The 22504-nt window shown below is 40.0% G+C and overlaps 1 protein-coding gene and 2 non-coding genes across 4 annotated transcripts in view; 1 reads left to right on the top strand and 2 right to left on the bottom strand.

Annotated features, from left to right (window-relative positions):
* nhej1 (nonhomologous end-joining factor 1) overlaps positions 1 to 12961 on the bottom strand; it is a 32132-nt gene extending 19171 nt beyond the window's left edge. Inside the window, exons 1-6 of one of the 2 annotated variants that reach the window (XM_014332886.2) lie at positions 12856 to 12961; positions 11864 to 11981; positions 11339 to 11552; positions 10979 to 11200; positions 10758 to 10896; positions 8568 to 8626 (exon numbers count right to left, since the gene is read on the bottom strand). In XM_014332886.2, coding sequence (XP_014188372.1) covers positions 8568 to 8626; positions 10758 to 10896; positions 10979 to 11200; positions 11339 to 11527 — 609 coding nt within the window. In that variant the 5' untranslated portion in view covers positions 11528 to 11552; positions 11864 to 11981; positions 12856 to 12961. The remainder of the gene's footprint in view (positions 1 to 8567; positions 8627 to 10757; positions 10897 to 10978; positions 11201 to 11338; positions 11553 to 11863; positions 11982 to 12855) is intronic. The other variant, XM_014332885.2, reaches the window with a different exon arrangement.
* Positions 12962 to 13314: 353 nt separating this feature from the next.
* Positions 13315 to 13387, bottom strand: trnar-ucg. The gene has a single exon. It is a non-coding gene; the product is annotated as a tRNA-Arg (tRNA).
* Positions 13388 to 15064: 1677 nt separating this feature from the next.
* Positions 15065 to 15138, top strand: trnaf-gaa. The gene has a single exon. It is a non-coding gene; the product is annotated as a tRNA-Phe (tRNA).
* The last annotated feature ends 7366 nt before the right edge of the window (positions 15139 to 22504 follow it).

Here is a 22504-nt window from a genome sequence, read left to right as displayed (position 1 = left end):
GGTCCGGCTTCGACCTCAGCTTCTGCTTCGCCTGGTCCGGCTTCGGCCTCAGCTTCAGGTCGGCCTCCTGAACTTTTGAACTTTCTTTTGTTTTGCTGTCGACCTCCGGGGCGGCCGCCTGAACCGCTTCGCCATTCGCTCCTGTTCTGCCGTGTTCATGGTCGCCCATGGAGACAGTTTCCTCTGAAAGTAAAAGTTGCTCCTTTTGAAACTTGTCGGCTGCAGTGCTGAGGAACAGCTTTTACTTTGAAGGTGAAGCTTCTCTATTTTTGGTCTGCAGCACACTTTTCACATTTTCACTACAGCTCTGAGATCAGCTGGACAGTGTTTGTAGACAAGTCTGCCACTTCCATGCAAACTATGACTGCACCAATATGCTAGCAACCAAAGCAAGCACGAGGAGGTTTGTGCCAACGGTTTGCAGAATACATATTTTTCCATAGCAAAAGGTGGTTGCCAGGGGGCTACTAACTGGTCTGTAGGCCTGTGTTTTTGTGGCTTTAGTAGTCATTTTCCCTGTTGCTGCCCTCAACCTTCAATCACAACAGGTCAAGGAATACTAATTTTTCCCTCATGACTGGTGGTTGCCAAATGGTTGCAGACCAGTCTGTAGGCCTGTGCTACTTAACTAAAATGTTGGTGTTAAATGATAAAAGCATACTGAAATATATTATTCACCCAAAATTCACCCGTAATTTTACTGAAACATAGAAAATTTGTTTTAAAAGAAGTAACAGGCAAGCAGGCAACACTAATTTTCATATGGAAATGACTAAAAGCCTCAGTAAATGACATCATATTATTTTTATCTGTAAAATTTTCTGATAAATGTAAACAAAACCATAAAAAAAAAATTGTAGAAATAAAGACACTATTCAGTCATTTTAGTTGCTACAATAGCTCGGTCACTAACCAAGCAAAAACACTGGAAACAACTGAATATCGAGTCTTTAGATATCACCAAGAATATCAGGTTGAATACGGTGACCAAGAAGCTAAATATTCTCCATCACTTTGCTGCTGAAGAGTGTAAATGCTGCCTCTTTCTAGCCTCGCCTACTTACCACGTAGGCCCTGAATTCCTCAGGTCCATGACACAAAGTGCCGCACACCGCTGTTTATGAGCACAACAGTCAATGATTTACAGAGGAGAGACGTAAAGAGAGAAAAACCTTTCTCACCTTCCTCAAATCCTTCTTTCCTCCTGCTCCTACAATAACTGTCTTGTTTTCTCAGCCTCACATATGAAATTATAGAGTCCGGCGCGCCTCCACAGCAAAGAGAAAACAGATACAGATGTTAAAACACACGGTTGCTTCTTCTAGATCTTCAGTTAAGATACATGTTGGATTATTTAGAGTCCTGGTGATGTATTATAAACTGTTAATCACTCAAGGCAGACTTTATCATGTCTTACATTCTTTTTATTGAAAGGCTTTTGTATATAATTTAAAGTACCTTGTGTGTTTTTGACTTTTCCTTCACCACCACCCCCTTTTGTTTTCCAGTTTAATATGGTAACACAAAATTACCCTAAAACTGTGAAGCCATTTCCACACCAGCATGTTTTTGCAGTAATTTAACTACATTTCCACCTCACTGATATTTAAGGACCTTTTAAATGGATATTAGATGTTTTAGTAGTAAAACTCAGGCCTTGTGCTTCAGTGTGGACCGATCCTGACTAATTCCTGACTTTAGGAAGAGCATTAAAATTCAGCGACTTGTAACAACAACAGGTGAACGACAGGTTAGCAATCAATGTTGTTATGAAGCAAGTTTGGGTTTTTTTTTTCCTCGTATGTTTACAACAGTTTTTGATTTAAACTGTGGTTCATTGTACTTGCACTTGATTCATTTCTGTTGCCATGGCTTCCAATAACACTCCTGGTCATATTTGTTTTTTTAAAGCTCGCTTATTCTCTTTTATGCTCCTTTTTACCCAAGGTTTTGCCTGCAGATATCACTCAGGGCTTAAATTCCTCAGCCTCCTTATCTGCATTTTTTATCTGAATTTAAAAATATTTAATCCATATTAGAATTTACTGTTGACAACAATAAACATAAAGAAGTTAGTCAGATTAAATGGGAGACAACTCCTGTTTTCCAACCATGAAAGCAGTTTTCATTTATGTATTTTACTTGATTTATGCATTTCAGAAACTGTGCTTAAGTTTAAGGAGCTTTCGGTTTTGTCCTTTAATTTTCCCTCATTTGCAGACAGCAAACTGATCAATATCTGCAGCTTCTCCTTATTCTCAAAGTCATATTCAGCTGCTGAAAGTCAAAGTGTGTATTTTGGAATCGGTCAGGCTCTGTGGTCAGTGGATGCAAAAATTAAGTTTCCTGCCCTGCTCTTAACTTAGAGACTCTGGTTGAAGCACACAGATATTAGGATTCAACTCCTCCTGTTATACCAGCCGCACAGGGCTTCACGTGGAGCACGATGTAGCATTTAAGGATAATTTCCTCAGCAATTTGAACACACAACCCAATACAGCGCTTTTACTGGAGATGGAAAGCTGCACTGTAAAGAAGAAAGAAATAGTTTCTGATTCATTGTTTGTAAGCAGTTTCAAGCAAACCCAACTCAAACCTGACCAGGAAAACCTTCAATTTAAGCCAGAAAAGCTGGAAATTTGGAGTAAGGAATGCCAAATTTGGAAGCCGCAACATTTTGGCTCAATTATGTGAGTCTGTGCAGCTCAAGTGAGGTGTTTTGGTCAGAAGTGGCCACTAATTGTCAGTGGAGCTGTGAAGCCGCCGTCTCATGAAACAGGAAGCGGGCATCGTTCCCAAACAGTGACAATTCAGTTTAGAGTCAACAGCTGTGACGCTGCTGCTGGTGCTGCGAGCACAGTGCCGAAAACTGCAGAGCATGCGTCACCATGACACACACATGCATGTAAAAGATAATAAACAGGGCCTGTGACACATTCACACACACACTCACACACACACACACACACACACACACACACACACACACACACACACACGAGCCAACAATTGTCTCTGAAAACCAAAACCAGATTACAGAAAATGCTTTGTGTGACACTCCCCTCTGCCAGGTCATCATCTGCTGCCATCTGACGCCATCTGACTCACAATAAATTTGCACTTCCATCGCCGTGTGGATTCCGAGGCACATGAGGTCCCTCATCGTGACCCTTACCTAACGTTAACTTGAACCCCAAGATATTAGGAACCTTCAAAAAAAAGTCTCTAAAAGTCGATCCCAACCTAAAGACCAGCCAAGAAAACTTCCCAACTTTATGTCACCCAAAGAAAAAGAAATGAACAAGAAAGAAAAGCTCTCACTCTTGTTTTCATTTTACATTAAAAGGAATTCATATCACAAAACATCCTCACTTTAATTTATACAGGAGTCATGGCTTTGTGAAAAGAGGTTGCTTTACCAAACAGGTTGCTTTCATTTTGACTGACACAGACGCACACACACACGCACACACACTTTAAAGAAGAAAGGGATGGGCGAAATCTGACCGTACAATGCCAACTCTGTTTGCCAGTAACCAAGCTGCTCTCAACGTCAAAGGACTCCAACTTAAAGAAACATCTGGAAGCAAGTTCTTTTTTAAAAACTAACATTAGCTTACTGCCTTGTTTTAGTTGTGGTAGCTACCTGGGTTATGTGCCACTTCAGTATCTTTGATGTACTATTGCTGTGTGATTTATTACTATTACTGAAGGCTGCATTACAACCTGCTAGCTGCAAATAATCATGGGCGGTTCTGAAAGCAGACAGAAAGAAAATATATTACTGATACAGAAATAGTTTTCTATACGAGATCACTGCAAAAAGTGCAGCCTTACCTAATGTCGACCCTACTGTTACTCATTTTATATTAAGATTTAAAAATCTTTCAGAACCGCCCATGATTATTTGCAGCTAGCAGGTTGTAATGCAGCCTTCAGTAATAGTAATAAATCACACAGCAATAGTACAGTCATGTAATTCTAAAAAGCATGACAATATATTAAGTAATCCAAAGTATTCAGAATACGTTACTCACATTAAGTAACTTAACAGAGTATGTTACAAACTATATTTTGTGCCTGTAGTGGAAAACATTTTAAAAGTAACCTTCTCAACACTGTATATATAAAATATATAATTAATGTTACAGATGTTGGAAAAGGTTCTAATTGTACAAAAAAAACCAAAAACTGATCACTTTTAAATAATTTAAATTTACCAATATCCAGTACTTTATAAAAAGGGTTTTTCAATTTACAATAGGTCCTCACTTTATAAACAACAGTCCTATGTTTACAAAAAAAAAAAAAAAGAAAGAAAAAAGGGAAAACCAAACATAATTTTACGAAAAATAATCCTCAATTTCTAAATAAAATATGGTCCTAGCGTTACAAAAAAAGTGTTTATTTGATAAACAGAGTATTTTGCAAAAATCACACCTTACACAAAAAAGTCCTCAACAAGGATACCTCTCAATTTTGAAAAAGTTATAATTTTACAAAAATGATCCCTATTTTTCAAAACTCAAGAAAAAAAAAAAAAAAAAAAAAGACTTTAAATAACGGCACTTTTTACATAAAGTGTGCACTTTATAGAAAAGCGTTCTCACTTTACTAAAACATTCACGCTTTTTAAAAAAGGCTCTTAACCTCATATTAAACAATGGCCATTATTTTACAAAAAGAAATGTCCAAAACTCCCCAGTTTTAAAACGGGGCTTCTCACTTTACAGAAAGAAACAGCGAAAAAAAACCCCTAATCTTATAAAACATGTATTTAAAAAAAAAAAAAAAAAAAAAAAACAGTTACCTTTTAAAAGCACAACAGGTTTTTAAAAGTATCCTCATGCTGTAGAACTGGTCCTCACAGATGCACAAGCGCACACACACACACACACACACACACACACCTCAAATTTAGGTCCTAAAGGGAAGCTGATGTGATCCTAAAAGGATTTGAACACTTTTTTTTTCATCCTCTGGCTCCATGACCAGCTTTAGCCTGTGCCCAAGTTAATTCCCTGTGTGTGCTTTGGTGTGTGTGTGTGTGTGTGTGTGTGTGTGTGTGTGTGTGTGTGTGTGTGTACATCAGTGGGAAGCACAGACTAATTCCACCCATGTAAATGTTGACCTGAGCTGGGTGGGGTGTTTGTGTGGTGACCGAGTGGGGAGGGGCTTTGCATGGAAAGCTGCAGTAGAAAATAAAAGCTACAGTTCCTGTCATCATCGTCTCCCTCTCACTGTCCCTCTGCCCTTTACTCCCCTTAATGTGGGAAACCAGAGGCCACAAATGGTACACGCACACACACATGCACACGCACACACACGAGGAAACGGTAAAGGAGAGGGTGATGAGGCGGATGATTTCTGAAGATATTGGTCTGTGCCGCTCTGTGTACGTAAATAACTGTGTAAATGTCAAAGAAGTTCAAGTTCAAGGAAGAAAAGCTGAAGCTGAAACTGAAGCCGGGTTGTTTGTTTTTTTTGTTGTTTTTTTAAAAACAGCAACAGGGCACAAATACAGACTGTGTGTTGTACCTGCAGCTCTGATCCGTCTGTTACTGTGACATTTTTGGAAACGGGCTCATTCATTATCTGGCAGAGAGCTACAGAAGATTGCTGACGCCATGACGTCAGGAGAATAAAAAAGAAACTAAATATAAGTATGAAGGGCTGCCGTGGACGTTCTCATGGTGATAGAGATGCCGACACAAACACAACACAGGGATGGCACATTCACGGACATGCACGCGTACAGGTATGCAAAAGCCTGACCCTGATAGATAAATACTACACACACATGCTAAACACACACACACACACAAATAGCAGTCTATCCATCGCGCGTGTGATTCTCTGCTTGACGCATCGCGGCAACATTTTTCCCAGACACACTTTTATTTCAGTTTGGACTTTGGTCTGAGGGCGGCCTGGTCGCAGCCCGGTGTAATTTGCCATGAGAGAAGAAGACTTTGATCTACTGCAGCACTTTTCTCCTTCTTCTGTGGTTTCTGACTGTCCACTTCACCCAGCCTGGCTCAACACTGATTGCCCAGAAAAAATATTTTTTAAAAAAGCAGAAAATAGAGCTTCCACTGTGACCCTGATGTAACTTTCCATGAGTCATAATCGTACCTGACCTGGAGCTTTTCCACCGAATGAAACTGTGATTCTTTCCTGGTTTGTCCTTTTACACAAACAGCATCAACAAACAGGCTGCTTCCCTCCCCAAAAACAACCTGATGACACACAAGCAAGCCCTGCAGCATCTTCCCCACACACTCACCTGAGACGGGAAATTTCCCTGAGAGCTATAAAAACCCCACGACATACAAGAAGGCATCTTTTAACACCTCTGGAGACAGTGGATCTTATTCACAGATAGACTGCGCGTATGAATGTTCGACCAAATCTGTGACTCATCTGTATTTTCTTACCACAGTTTGTTTGAACAAATGTAAAAACTTCCACAGACCATGCATACGCACAAGGGATGAAGGTCCAAAAAATAGAATGAAATAAATAAATAAATACATAGAAGATGTTTAAGGTAAAATGCACAAAATACTGCCTGAAAAGCTGCAAGCAGAAGTTTTAATTTAATATACTTAGACTTTCTTTGGAAGATGTTCTAAAAGGTAACAACGTGGACCAAACACAGCATATCAGTACTGGGGTGATGATTTGGGCACCTTGCAGTCATTGAGTTGGCCATAAATTCCTCTGTATACCAAAGTATTTTAGAGTCAAATGTGAGGACATCTGGGTCATGAAACAGGACAATGATCTGAACATAAAAGGATCAAGGTGCTGCAATGATCCAGTCAAAGTCTGGACCTCAACCTTACTTAAGATACACCAGCTAACATTAGCTCAGGGAGAAAAAAAAAAAAAAGTCCACTTATCGCTAAAGTCATCCAAGGACGTCTCCTTGCACACCGCAGTCAGCCCATAAAACACTGATAATCCAGCTAATGGACACTGATTGGTCTTAAGGATTTACAACGGGACACATGGATTTCGATGGTGCTCGTTTTCAGATGATAAGTAGGCATCAGATATTAAGTTAAGGTGCAACAGAAACGTCTGTGTGCATAAGAAGCAGTTAATTGTAATGGCCAACTACGCTGCTGCTACTGTAAATCGAATCAGAGGATGCAGTAAAGTGAGTCATGATGCTGCAACATCCTTTTTACCACGACTGAAACCTGTAAAAACCCACATGTGTAGGTACCTCTGTAAATATGACCAAGTCCACTGCAAACTTTAGTGGTGATCCAACATCAAGTAAACACAGGGCTGATTTTTATAGGTTAAAAGTATTTGAAAAATCACTTTATGTAGAGGAGAACAGCGGGTCATGTCTTATGAGATGAATCATCAGTGATTTGGAAATTCTGAACACATTTTAATGCGTCTGTATCAATCATATAACAATATATAGATATTTTGATCGACTCTAGTTCCCGTGAAGGAAGAAAGGACAGACAGACACTTTTTTTGTTGTTGTTTTTTGGTTGGATAATTGACAAAAAATGAACTGGAATAATACACTTATTCAGCTATTTTTTGTCTGAGTACTGCTCTGTTTGTAACACAGATGACATTTAAATGTCTGAGACATCCAAAGGTTGAAACATTTGGATCCAAAAAAAAAAAAAAGTAACAAAACCAGCTGTAACCTAATGGTTCAGTCTGTCCCTTAAAATTAAATATTTATTGATTTGCTTTCTTCCTTTTTACCACATACAGTATGACTAGTGTATTTGAAGGTGATCAAATGTCAAGGCAGCAGGGATGTGGGTATCAAAACTCAAATGGAAACTGTGTGAAAAACACACTGAAGTGTTAACATAATAAAAATATAAAAATAACCAGTCGTATCCGTCCTGAAAAATTCAACAGGTGCATCTGAAAACCCAGACCCCACACACACACACACACACACACACACACACACACACACACACACACACACACACACACACACACACAGAGTGGAGGTCAGAGGTCAGCATAGTAAGAGATGAGAAATTCCACACCTGAATACAGTGTACACATGCACACACACACACACACGGGGACTTAACCTCACCTCATCCTGATTGGCAGGAAGTGGCACACAGCGATTATTGAGCACGTCACACGGCTCAAGTTCCAGCGACCGCAGTGGTTTATCACAAGGAAGCTCACCACAGCAGGTTAATGACGAGGAACGGAGCTCAAACTATAGGCTGCGTGCGTGCGTGTGTGTGTCCGTCCCATATGAAAAAGATATATATAAATCTTATAAAGTTTGTATCTGTCTTGTGTGAAACTTGTATGAAAAGCATACAAGAGTGAAAACAGATATAAGATCCCTTGAAAAATTATATAATGAAACTTGTATGTTTTGGATACTTACTAAAACAATATATGAAAGTAATGAGAAAGTGGCCACTTTCATGAGTAAATCATATAAGTTATTATTACATCTTATGCAGTCTTTCTAGTAGCTCTGTGTGTGTGTGTGTGTGTGTGTGTGTGTGTGTGTGTGTGTGTGTGTGTGTGTGTGTGTGACCTCTCACCTTTGCAATGAAGTCTTCTCTGTGTGTGTGCTCCTCAAAAACATCTGTCTGCAGCCGTTCTGGGTTCAAAAAGACACACATCTGGATTATAATCATGATATCATGACACTCCACAGTGATCAGACTGAGGGGTCACAAAAGCAGTTAAAGCACTGCTAAACAGTTAGCAACCTATGGGGAGGTACCAAAAACTGCATTTCCGCTAATGTCCACTACAGGATGGCTCCACAAATGAGTGAGCACCCATAGGCTGTATCTCAATTCAGGGGCTGCATCCTTCGGCTCAAGTACACCGCGAAGGCCGGATCCTCCGAAAACTGAGAAGGCCGGAAGTGCGAGGCTGTGAAATGGGACGGTCTAGCCTTCAGATTTGCGTCACCAGCTGTCTCAATGGAGTTTAATAAACTCAGCCGTCTACTCCTTGCTCCGTAAAATATAACAGGACATTGGAGTAAATTCTCTACCATCTCACACTTCTGTTTAATCAGTTTTCTGTTTGATGTTTATTCAGCTGTGTAAGAACTATAACTTATCTCAGCCAAACTGATTTACTTAGGAACAAATAAAAATAACATACAATAACTTTTTGAAGGTATCTAAGTGACTTCTGTATTATGTTTAACCTGAGTAGCCAAAGAGCGGACAGAGTTTGAAAACTGCAAAAATACGTGTTGTTCTCTATGAACAGTTTTCGAGTTCATGATAGCTGTGCAAAGGTGATTTTGTTTTTTTTATAACTCAGATGATTAAATTATATTAAGGTTCAGAGTCATGGAGGCTGAATGTGATCATCAGCGTTTGTGTTGCCGGTCCCTTGCAGCGTAGATTAACGCATTTATCTGACAACTACAGCCTGGTGTAAGGTACAGACTGAGCTTATCATGGTGAACTAAAGCTAAAATAAATCTAAAACTGAAATTTTTTTTAAAAAACATTTAATTTAACTAAAAACAAAAACTAGACTTCAGAAAACACAAAATTGCACTGTACACCAAATTTAAATATGAATTAATGTGCCTTTGTTTTAAGACCTGTCCATAGCAGATCTTAAAATTAGATAAATACAAGCTCTGATGGACAACAACACACAAACCATCACACTAACTCATTCTTTATTCAGTAGAAAAAAAACTAACAAAAATGCAGACACAGTGAATAAAAAAGGCATCATTTAGTTTAAGACCTAAATGGTCTCTTACATCATTATGGAGGAATTTTGCCCAACTCTTATTTACAGCAGCCCCCACCTCAGCACTGGACCATTCTGTTACAGATTTGCTGCTGTGCTGTGGATCATTGTCCTGTTAAATGACCCAGTCGGAGTTTTAGCTGCCGGACAGATGGCCTAACACCTGACTCCAAAATACTCTGGTATACAGAGGAGATGGTTGAAGCTGCCCAGGTCCTTCGGCTGCAAAACAAGCCCAAATCATGACCCCCTCCTCCACCGTGCCAACCGTACAGTCTGAGATGGAGCTCTTGGGTTTTGTTTTGTTTTTTACACTTTCACTGAGCATTGCACAGTCTGACCTTGGAGGAAATGTTTTCCACTTGTGGATTATCTTTTTCTTGCTGTTCCTTACTGCTCCTGCTATTGCTTCTTTACAGGTGCTCACACTCGCTAATGAGCAATGAATCAAATGCATTTGATTAGCAGCACCTGGCTGTTACGTATACTTGTTTTGTCTGCAAGCCAGGTTACGCAAACACGCACCTGTAAAAACCCAATAGTATGTTGTTAAACTGCGCATACACTGAATGTTGATTGGTTGACAAATGAGCTGGAAAAGGAAAGGGTGCAAACATTTCTCAATTTGAGAGTTCACCAGGAACTGCAGTGGACACCTTTCATTCTTTTTTAACATTCTGTTTCACTTCAGCTCTTGGGCCAACACAGTACAAGTGAGGCCCACACACTGGCTGCACCCCATAATTTGGACACTGCCCCCATCTGCGTATTTAGTTTGTCCACACACTGTTTCTGCATTTTGCTTAGATGTTGTTAGATTAATTACAGCGCAGCTTGCTAACCAATATGTTTGCTTCCGACTTCAACACACCAGCCCAAAAACCAGTGGGTAATGTGATGGTGGATTCCTCCAGCTTTCACCAGGTGCATATCACAATCCCATTACTACAGACAAGGAAGTGCTGCTGGAAATGCTGCGACCTTACAAACAGCCTCTGTACCTCTGCTGAGCGTGGCTCCATTCTCTCTGTAGTCCTGGATCTCAGCGTCCTTCCTCACCAGCAGACCTCCCAACTGCTCCACCTGCCGCTGCAGCAGGCGGCTCATTGTCAGCAGGGGGCGCACCAGCTGAATGCATACCTGAAGAAACACACAAAACAGTCAGACAGCCCAGCCGCCACGATTAGGGTTTAAAAAAGAAATCTGAAAGGTAAGGACGTACCAAAGCGACTGGGGCAGGGGTGCAGTGAAACTCCCAGTAGAAAGGGAGTCCTGCCAGCTCGCTCTTCAGCCTCATGTTGATGTTACCGTCCTCCTGTCTCGTCAGAGAGATCTGAACCTCGTTTTCAGTCTGGCTGCCGACTCCCGCCAGGCAGGGCTTAACCACCTCACATAGGTGAGTGAAGAAGGCTTTGACTGGGGCTCGCAAACGCCTGTTAAGCTCCTGATGATGGAGAACAAGAATGTATTCATCAAACACGGGTTTTTGATCATCTGGCTTTTAAGAACAGTAAGAATAAAGATTTCCTGCTAAGTAAATTCCACAAGGCCTCGCAGGTTATCTGTTCACATTTGTGCATACCTGTGCTCTGCTCTGGATGACTGCTGTGTCCATCCTCTCCTCCCACACACAGTGCATGTCGGTGAGCAGGATATGGTACGCCGTCTCACCGAACCAGCTCTTGGCCAGGAGCTGGCACCCACTGATGCTCACGGGAAGCCAGGGACGCCGGAAGAGGATGTCCTCAGCAGGTGCTCCGCTTCCCTCCATCAGGGAAAACAGGACGAAAGAGCTACTTAAAGGCAGGGTGGAGATGTTGTATTGTCATTATTATTGTTAGCATTATTGTTGTTATTATTATTAATATTATTAGTATTCCAACTCTTACAACAGAATGTTGCTTTGATATTATAAAAAGGGTTGCACTAAAAACAGTAATTAAAACAACAGCAAAGTATTTTCTTTCACAATAAAAGCACCTATTATCACAGGACGTAGCCATATTTGTCGGTCAAAGCAAGCAGGAGCTGCTGTTTCTGAAAGTGAATGCCAGTGAACACATGGTCTAATTTCATTTTATATCAAAAATGTTTTCTAATCACTCACCTCCGAGGAATGCGCCCCCAAAAGCCTGAGCTGAGCTCTGCTGAAGCCGCGTTTTATAGACGAAGAGCTGGCCGCATAATCACAGCACTGCAGGAGGTTCAGACCGCAGTGGCAGCTTCTGTTTTCGGGGAAGGAAGTCGAGTGTTTCTCGTCAGTAAGTCATTAGAAACACACTACACAACACAGAGGTTGACTCAGGATCATTAAGAAAACTCAAAAACACCAAATCAGTCACTTTATGACACCAGTTTACACCGAAAGGACGGTGGACGCACATGCCAGCGGTTTTCTCGGTTGTGTCGTCCAAACTCCGTTCAAAAAATTAGGAATTTAAAATCCCACTGCTCCTTATCACATACTGGTAGGAGTCATCGTGTTATTTTAGAGCATACACGCATGAGTAGCAGCTACTCTTTAACTCGGTAACCATCTAGCCTGTATTATAATTAACATAGCATTTCCAGAGACTTAAACACGCAGCGATCATTGTTAGAATTCAAAGACGAAGCATGAAGAAAAATATAAAAATAAAGACACTGAACACGAGTGTTAAAAAGAAATGTGTGTTGCTAGGTGTATTCATAAAATAAAAGGGATTATAGACGTGGTTTTTCTCACCCTTTTGAGCGTATAACCTAGTAACAAATGACCAGAAAACCAAACTATATTTAAAAATCAAACATTTTTTAGGTTTCAACGTTTCTCATAAAATATAATGAATATTTAGTTTATAACAAACTTCAGTTTACATCGATAGTTAAAAATTTTTAACTCGGCAACAATCTACACGATACTAGAAACAAATTTACTACAAAATGTTTCACTTTTAGCTCTGAATTGACAGACTTCAAGGTCTGGTACTCAAGGTGTAAGTTAAGCTAATTTTTTGTGTCTCTACAGTTGTAAACGCGCTAAAGTGAAGTTCGGTTATTCTAACCCGACAGCTCCTAACACACATAGAGACACTGAGAAAAACGGTATTTTAAACGTACTAAAGCTTGCAACAACACACGCTGCTGCTCCGCAGTCGGTTCCTGTTGACAGTTAAGAATTCCAACACCGACGACAAACAGCGGCGCTTTTAAAAGGTTCCGCCAGTCTCGAAATAAATAAATAAATAAAACTCAGCCTCTTAAAATTTACCCGTATTTTTTTTTTATTTCATGCACCCGTTAAACACTTAATATACTTCATAACAGTGAAATTTAAATGTTTCGTATTAGCTTTTATCAAGTTTTATATTTTTGATTTTTTTAATGTGCATATTTTTGAAATTCCTTTTTCTGTAAGAAAAAAACCCCCAACGAAACAGGATGGCTGATTAGACATCAGTCCCGAACTGCGTTCCTCATTTATAATCGGCCATTAATGTGTAATGGTAGATTGGCTTCTGGTCCTTCCCTCATTTACCGACACATAAGACTAGAATTTCTCTGTAGCAAACGCATAACCAACCACGAAGGGACTCGAACCCTCAATCTTCTGATCCGAAGTCAGACGCCTTATCCATTAGGCCACATGGTCTTCGATAACGTAGCCTGGACAGAGGCCAGATGACGTCAACTGGAAGTCCTGGTGATTCACTATCTGAAATAGTGTCACTTTTCTCTCATTTATCACTCTCTACAACAGTGGTTCTCAAACTTTTCACAACGAGTACCACCTCATAAAATATATGGCCCTTAAAGTACCACCCTTATGACCTACATTAAAGTACAGTAGTATAGGCCTATTTAAACCATATACAGTTTACACAAGACAATTTTATTTCTTATATGAATGTTATTTATTTTAACTGCATATGTGACTAATAATAACAACTGTACTGCATTAAAACATTCACAGCAGGTGGGATATCCAGTCTTTAAGTGATGATGTATGAACCCTGCTTCCGGGTCCAAATTACTCTGCTTTATTAAGGCTGTTGTGTTTTATCATGTTTAATGCTTTGTATCTTGTTCTATTTAATCTGAACAAGCCCCTTAAAAAAGGCAGTGATCACTGTTGGCCTCTCGCGGTTTTTATTACCACTATTCATCGCAGCACGTTTTATACCTCAGTTTTTAAAACCTTACGATGTAGCTACAGCCCTTCTGCTACAGCTCTTGAGGTTGTGACTCCTGTCTAAATCAGTTGGCGCAGCATGTCCAACAAATGTGACGTGAAACTGTGAATGAAAACAAAACTAAGGCTTTAAAGGATATTTATGTTGGTTTTGCATCTTTAGTAGTCTCAGTTGATTGGAGGTCCAGAATAGATCCACTAGTCTTTGTTCAGTGAAATCCTGGAAAACAAAAACTGTTGTTTGACCACTCTTCGTGCAGGTTGGTTAGCTCAGGTGGGTAGAGCATGGTGCTGAAACAACCACGGTCATGGGTTCAAGCCCCATACTGGCCACTAAAGTGCATGAGTGAGCTCAGGTATGTAGTACTAGTAGCTGAGTTCGCTTGAGCACATTTCTTATTACCAATTGGGCTTCATTAACAAGAAATACCAAAAAAGAAGTCAGAAATACTCCACATAAGTGCTTTTATACCTAACACGGGCTTTCCTAAAAACAATAACAGCAGTGTCAGGTGACAAGCAATATAAATGTCTGCTTCAACCTCTATCTGCACAGCTCATCAGCTCAACTCTACAACTGGCTTCAGTTCAGACGAGTCAGATAACTAGAATATGGTGCTGGTAACACACAAGGTTATGGGTTCAATCGCCATACCCGCTGTTTATGCACCCATTAAACACTTAATGTACTTCATAACAGTGAAATTTAAATGTTTTGTATTAGCTTTTATCAAGTTTTATATTTTTGATTTTTTTAATGTGCATATTTTTGAAATTCCTTTTTCTGTAAGAAAAAAACCCCCAACGAAACAGGATGGCTGATTAGACATCAGTCCCGAACTGCGTTCCTCATTTATAATCGGCCATTAATGTGTAATGGTAGATTGGCTTCTGGTCCTTCCCTCATTTACCGACACATAAGACTAGAATTTCTCTGTAGCAAACGCATAACCAACCACGAAGGGACTCAAACCCTCAATCTTCTGATCCGAAGTCAGACGCCTTATCCAAAGGATATTTATGTTGGTTTTGCATCGTTAGTAGTCTCAGTTGATTGGAGGTCCAGAATAGATCCACTAGTCTTTGTTCAGTGAAATCCTGGAAAACAAAAACTGTTGTTTGACCACTCTTCGTGCAGGTTGGTTAGCTCAGGTGGGTAGAGCATGGTGCTGAAACAGCCACGGTCATGGGTTCAAGCCCCATACTGGCCACTAAAGTGCATAAGTGAGTCCAGGTATGTAATAGCTGAGTTCACTTGAGCACATTTCTTATTACCAATTGGGCTTCATTAACAAGAAATAGCAAAAAAGAAGTCAGAAATACTCCACATAAGTGCTTTTATACCTAACACGGGCTTTCCTAAAAACAATAACAGCAGTGTCAGCTGACAAGGAATATAAATGACTGCTTTCAACCTCTATCTGCACAGCTCATCAGCTGAACTCTACAGCTGGCTTCAGATCAGACGATTTAGGCCACGAGTCAGATAACTAGAATATGGTGCTGATAACACACAAGGTTATAGGTTCAATCGCCATACCCGCTGTTTAAGCGTTTCCTGGGTAACAAACAAGTTTCATAATCCCATTCTTAAAAGAGTCCTTTAGATAACATTTTAGGGTCAGGGATAGCTCAGTAGGTAGAGTGGTGGCCCCATGATTGGAATGTCAGGGGTTTGATTCCCCTGAACAGCTACCCTGAAGTACCCCTCAGCAAGGTGCCATCCCTACACACTGCTCCCTGGGCGCCCAATGGCTGCCCACTGCTTCACTGAGTGAATGGGTTGAGAGGAATTTCCCCACAGGGATCAATAAAGTACACTTTCTTTCTAATAAATTCTCTTATAGTTAAAAAAAATGCAGTTCTGTGCAAAAAGCCACCCCTCATTTATCTGTACTTTCATTCCAAGGGGCCAGACTGTCTTCCATTTTTTGCTTCACAGTGATCTATTGATTACTAAAGAATTTGTTATAAAATGCACCTAACTCAAGGGAGGAACCAGTGTTGTGTTTACACATGTGGAAAAAAAACTGGGGGTGGACTGAAAAAAAATTCTTCACATGAAGTAATGATTTTGAGTGAAAAGCAGCTAAAATAGTTAAAACAAAGTTTTATTTATTTATTCAAGTGATCAATCATTAAGAAAAATGTGCTTTATATTAACTGAATGCATATTAAAATATGTGAGAAACATTTACTCTCTAGCAACCGCCTCACACAAACACACCGGCGCTGACCGTGTGGATTTGAAACACAGGGAGAGGTCACGTCCAGCCTGCATGTCCACTGCTGTCACAGACACGGAATATTTTAAAAACCCCGTTAAAGTTTGTGCTGTCACCAGGCTGTCCGTGATGGTGAGTAAGAGACGGGAATGTAAATGTGCATGTAGCTTCACTCAGCTAGCAGAGTGGTCACGTTAAAGTGAGCAACACGTGGAAGTTTTCAGCCATGTGGATTTTTTTTTAAATACTTTGTCATTTCATTCATTCAGCACAGCTGTCCAGCTCTTTCAAATGCAGATAAAAATAACGTGTTTTTCCCAGTGTGGAGCTCACTTTCTTTAACCACAGCACCGGAAATAAACTTCAGGTTCCCATTTGCGCCACATGATATATAAACAAAAACAAAAAAAACGGACTCTAATGATATTTTATATCTGGATCTGGATCTTGTCAAGTGCCTAAACGCACTGAGCTGCTGCCATGTGATTGGTTGATTATACAGTTGTGTGAACATGCTGATGGTTTTGTTTTTTGTGTAGAATAAGCTTTGCATATTTAACAAAATCATGCGAAATTTAAATGTCACCTTGTACGTACGTTAAGAAGTTTGTAATGCCGTGAAAACAAGTGCAGAGTGCAGGCTTTTGTTATCTGCCCTGTTGAAGCACATTTTAATATGCTTGACCACTATTTTGAGTTATTGTTTTTTTTTTTATGGGGATATAGTACATTTGTTTTATTCATTTCATTGTTCAGAAAAATTATTTTAAATGTTTAGTCAAAGGTTTATGATTTGTTTCTGGTTTGTAAAAGAATAAACTGTATAGTTTTAAATAGCTCTATATAGCATTATTAGTGAATTGAACTTAAGATCAATCTGTTGATCTTGCAGAGATGTGACGTGATATTTTATATCTTTATAGGATACTTTTGATATGTTATCAATACACACTATAGTTGTAAGAATCATAGTCACCTCCATCAAAGAGCGGATGTGTTTGTTAGCGTGTGCTTCATTCTGTTTGCAAACACAACAGCTGGAAAAGATTTGAATGAACTTTGATCATACTTTGTAGGGCTGCAGAGTAGATATTGTGGTTTCTGTTCCTCTACCTCTCAGACATTTAATTGGTCACTTTTGCTATTGAAACTGTGGGAGTGGCTAAAAGAAGCTTTAATCATAAACAACATTCTGGTCCACACTCTGGGAGTACTGGATGTGTGGGCATACAGTGGGTACGCTGCTCAGATCAAACAGTCTGCCCAACATTTCACAGCAATACTGGGGCCCACAATGGGCAGTTCACAGTGCCCAAAGTGCAACCATGTGGTTGCTGGGGAAATGTCGTCTGGCATTAATATAAGCACACAAAAGTGAGCCAGGAGCTTTGTGGCATAGGTTTTCATGGCTGAGCAACTCCTGTAGGTGGGATGTGGATGTTACCCAGTATGTTTGTCCATACACACTCATTAGCCACTGGGATTAGTTTAGACCTGATGTTGTCTCCAGAGCTGTCTTAACTCGTTGTGGCACAGATTCAACAAGAAACCAGTTTGAGATAATTTGAGCTCCGAGACAAGGTGTGTTATCCTGCTAGAAGCAGCCATCACTAAATCAGTATCAATTTCTTCTATTGTCCACTTTTGATGAGCCTGTGTGAATTCTAGCCTCAGTTTCTTTTCATGAGCAGTGAAATAGGTGTATCTAGTAAAGTGGCCTATGATTGTAGCATAGCTACAATATATATTCACATTATGACATCTAAATTTTGCATGGTTTTATTAAATATGCAATTTTCACATCAGATCAGATTTGACATATTTAACACGTGTTATGTCTCGTATGATCTCTGACTAGTGTGCCTCTATGAGGCTATAAGAAAGACTCTCTAAAGGCGGGCAGTTGCCAGTTTTTTGGTCATCAGAGGAAAACAGAGCATGTTTTTCTAAAAATACATATTTATTTAATAAGACTTAGACAGATAATTGTAATGATAAATTGAAAAAGGAGTAAAGTGTATAAAGTCATAACAGCACCCTGTCTGTGTCACTCATACACAATCTTAGTGTCCGGGTTTAGTTGAACCAGGAGAGGGCGACATTGCTCTTCTTATGTATGATTTCCATGTATTTCTTACAATATCAGTCACAAGGGACCATTCTAGTGCCATTCTACCAAAAGAAACAAATACCACCTCGGGGGAATCTGAAGTCGTGTGCAGTGCTGTGGTTAAAGACTTGAGTGCTGCAACTGAAATATGTATAACACTTTCCTCATCTACATTTAAAACAGCTGCAAAAAGACATGTGCACTGAATGAAGAGGTCTTTAGGCTACGTTCACACTGCAGGCGAAAGCGCATCAAATCCGACTTTTTTGGTCGGACACTCTGAAGAGCACAAATCTAGTATTTTCATATCCGATCTGCGCCACTTTCGTATGTGGTACTGAATCGAATACATATCTGATGTTTCAGAAAGCGACTGCTGTTTGAATGGTCACGTCGCACTAAATCCGTCTTTTACGTCACTGACACAAGACAGACGCCATCAGCGCCGGAGAAGACAAACGAGAAAGCATGAAGACGGAGCGAGTCAATGGACAGAAACTGAGGTTGTGAGTCTGTGCAGAAATTGCTAGACTGTTGCAACAACACCTACTAGCTCTGTAGCCGCCATTTTTACTTCCGTAAACAGACCGCGTTGTGTGTGACGTCTTCTTTTGCGCATGCGGGCCACTTTGAGGTCCGTGAACCGTTCACACCAATGGTTGGTTCACACTAGAGCGCATTTGGTGTCACATTTTATTTGTAGTGTGAACAACCAGACAAAAAAAAAATCCGATTTGATCAAAAAAATCGGAATTGAGCATTAAGACCTGCAGTGTGAACGAAGCCTTAGATCTGATGACATATGGAATAGCATTTCATTAGCACAGAAACACTGAAGGGGTCTTCAAACAGCTGGAGGAAAGCATCCACTTGCTTGTTTAAGAAGCTACAAACAGCAGAGGAGAGCGATGGGAGAATAAAATATTTTTAAAAAATACTTCGATGGCCACGTCAGATGGGTGCTTCTGAACTGGGTTCTCCTGTAAGTTTTTTTTTCCTGTTAAAGGAGTGTTCTTCCTTCCCACGGTTGCCTAGCGCTTGCTCACTGCCTATTGTCTTGTTGTTTGGGTTTTCTGAAGAAACATTTATTAAAATTTTAAAATGATTCTACTCTGATTTCTGCTGTGAGACAAATATGACATAATTCAGCTTAGCCTGAATGTGTGTCAAGTTTGTGGTTCAGTTCAAACTGTTTTGTGTAGATATTGGGAGGGAAAAATCCTGTCCAGCTGTGTGACTTATTAGTGAGATTTCAGAAATGCTTATAACCTTAACTGAAATGGACATAATAAGGCATGGAAGTTTGTTTCTGTCAATATGTTTTATCAGTTTAAAAATAAAAATTAAATTAACGATTTAATGGTAAATCATTTAAAAATAAAATAGTTTAAAAATAAAATACAAGCACAAAGTAACACAGAAACATTGATATATCTATATCTCATTAAAAGATAAATAAATGTAAACTTTTTGATGCATTTTAATGGTATATTAATTTATTCAGTAGTGTCAGTTTATAATGGGTGTGTGGGTCTCCTGTAATATTGATGTTCAGGGGCAGTCTTAGCCTGTTTGGTGCCCTGGGCGAACACCCCCTCTGGCGTTGTCTAGGGTTTATTTCTGGGATTTCACACAACCCAGGATTCAAATCATGAACACATAATGGGCTTGGATTTACAACTTTATGAATGAAATGTGCTCTATTTGGAAGCAGCCGCCCCCCCCCCCCCTTTCGATGGCTTGTGTGTGAGACTTTAAATCATCAAACTGTAAATTTTAAATTGTTATTGATCCCTTTACCACTAGTCATAAAGTGTATATTTATTGTCTTACTCTTTTTGTATTTATTGTTTGTGTTCTTGCACTGCTGTAACGGGAGCCTCGTCATCTCGTCTCTATATACTGTACTGTACCTGAAAGTAAGAGCTCGTTTAGACTCTATTCTGTGAACAGGCTAGCTCCCACGAATATGTGAATTCTTCTGTGAAAGAAGTCTTGATGCATCATCCAGGAAAGTAAATCTCCAAAAGTTGATTCTGTTCATCTGGACGTAGCGTTTTCAATGGGAGAAATGTTTCATCACTCATCCAAGTGACTTCTTCAGTCTCAGCTGACTGCGGGTGTCCCCAATCATATAAACAGTACATTTGCATAATGACTGAAACCAGCCCACTGAAGGAACAATGGGCTGGGAGGTCAGTTCCTTAATCTTAATTATGCAAATTCTCATGACCATTGATTGACAACCACTGACCAAAACCCACTGATCAAAGACCATTGATCAATGGCCATGAGTACCATTCACAGAGAGTTGGGGAATGGTTGCTATCACAGCATTGTAAGATGGCGAAAAAATGTACCCTTAGGCCCCCTCCTCGATTCAGAGATGGTCTTTCCCTTTTCACGTAAATGGCCTCCTTGACTCCGTGCTCAAACCAGCGTTCCTCCCTGTCCAGGATGTGCACATCCTCATCCTTGAAAGAGTGTCCACTGGCCTGTAGGTGTGAATAGACTGCAGAGTCCTGGCCTGACGAGGTAGCTCTTCTGTGTGGTACCATCCGCTTAGCCAGAGGTTGTTTGGTTTCCCCGATGTATAAATCCTGGCAATCCTCCTGGCACTTAACAGCGTACACTATGTTACTCTGTTTGTGTTGGGGGACCCGATCCTTGGGGTGGACCAATTTTTGGTGCAGCGTGTTTTTGGGTTTAAAAGCCACAGAGGAAAAAATGCGTCTCAACTGCTCCGATACTCCTGACACATACGGGATCACTACAGCTTTTCGCTTGGGCAGCGGTCGTCCTACTCTCCTGGATCAGCTGGAGCTTTCCTTAGGTGCCTTTCCAGCACTTTTGACAAAAGTCCAGCTGGGATAACCACATTTACTCAGGGCCTCCTTGATGTGCCGTTCTTCTGCCTCCCTAGCCACTGTGTCTGTGGGGATGGTGTTCGCTCTGTGTTGTAGCGTCCTGATGACGCCCAGTTTGTGCTCGAGGATATTGAGAGTCAAACCTTAAATACTGATCCGTATGTGTAGGTTTACAGTACACGTCAGCTTTTAGATGTCCCTCATTACTGATGGAAGTCTGACACTCTAAGAAGGCTAACCTGCCACTTTTCATATCCTAGGGGCCAGTTAGTTCTTCCCATTGGTGAAAGCTGGGTCTTCAGTTCAGCATGGTACAGCTCCAAAAATTCTGCAACATCAAACCCTCTATCTGCTAATATTACATCACCTGGGCTGAGGCAGTCCAAGTAATTTCAACAGTTTCTATTTTTATATTTAAAGTTTAGATATAAACAAAACAAGAAAAGTTGTGGGTATAACCATCTCGGGTGGTCTGCATGACCTGGAAGACCTGGCCTCTGCATGTGCACTCTTAATGGGTGGGACATATGCATTGAATCTCAGTTAACCTCAAGACTGAAAGCTATATTTGAAGTACTTCAGAAGCTCTTCCTTCATCTGTATGTCAGCAGACTCTTGACCAAGGTACAGTTGCTCAAGAATAAACTGAATGAATAAGCCAACCCTTAATTTGGATGATGAATGTTCTGTCAGATGGACAGAAGTTTTTCGGAGGCTGAATGGGAATAAAATGGTAATTTGTTGAAAATGACAGATAAAGGGAAAATTACATTTAAGAGAAATTTAGAAAATTTTGTAAACTACTACAATTTGAGAGATTTTACTTTTGTGGGGTGGGGGGGATTTAATTGAGATTCAAAGGATTTAATTGAGAGATGATACTGCACCAGAAATGTTGAAGGGTGGTGTGTATATTAGCGTTCAAGGCATATTGTTATGAGGTGGAAATATGTTCATATTCTGTTTGTGATACATTGTGTGCATTGTAAAGGTAATTGCAATACATACTAAGAATAAGGGTAAGTTAGGAATACAGGATGAATGTATATTTTGTAGACTTTTAAAGATGAACAATTGTTTCCATGTTAAAATGTTTACAACTCAAGCTTTTTGCCCAAACACTGGTAAAATAAATGTTGACAGTGGCGAGTGTTAAATGGTTACTGCTGTGCTGTTGCAAAAAAACTGAACGCTGACAAGCTGTTTTATTGTTAGACCATAATGTTGGCATGTTTTATTAAAGTTTTATTTGGGATGGTGATATAATTTTCTTTGATTGCTAATATCAGTGGACTATTTATTATTAATATTATTATTATTATTATTAAATTAATTTTTTTAATTGTGGCTGTTGAGGTGGACACTTCACTTTGCA

This window comes from Haplochromis burtoni, unplaced genomic scaffold, assembly GCF_018398535.1.
Source record: "Haplochromis burtoni strain Fernald_Lab_line unplaced genomic scaffold, NCSU_Asbu1 Contig_39, whole genome shotgun sequence".
Classification (NCBI taxonomy): domain Eukaryota; kingdom Metazoa; phylum Chordata; class Actinopteri; order Cichliformes; family Cichlidae; genus Haplochromis; species Haplochromis burtoni.
The sequence above is the reverse complement of the archived record's forward strand: the minus strand, read 5'-3'. Positions and strand labels throughout refer to the sequence as shown.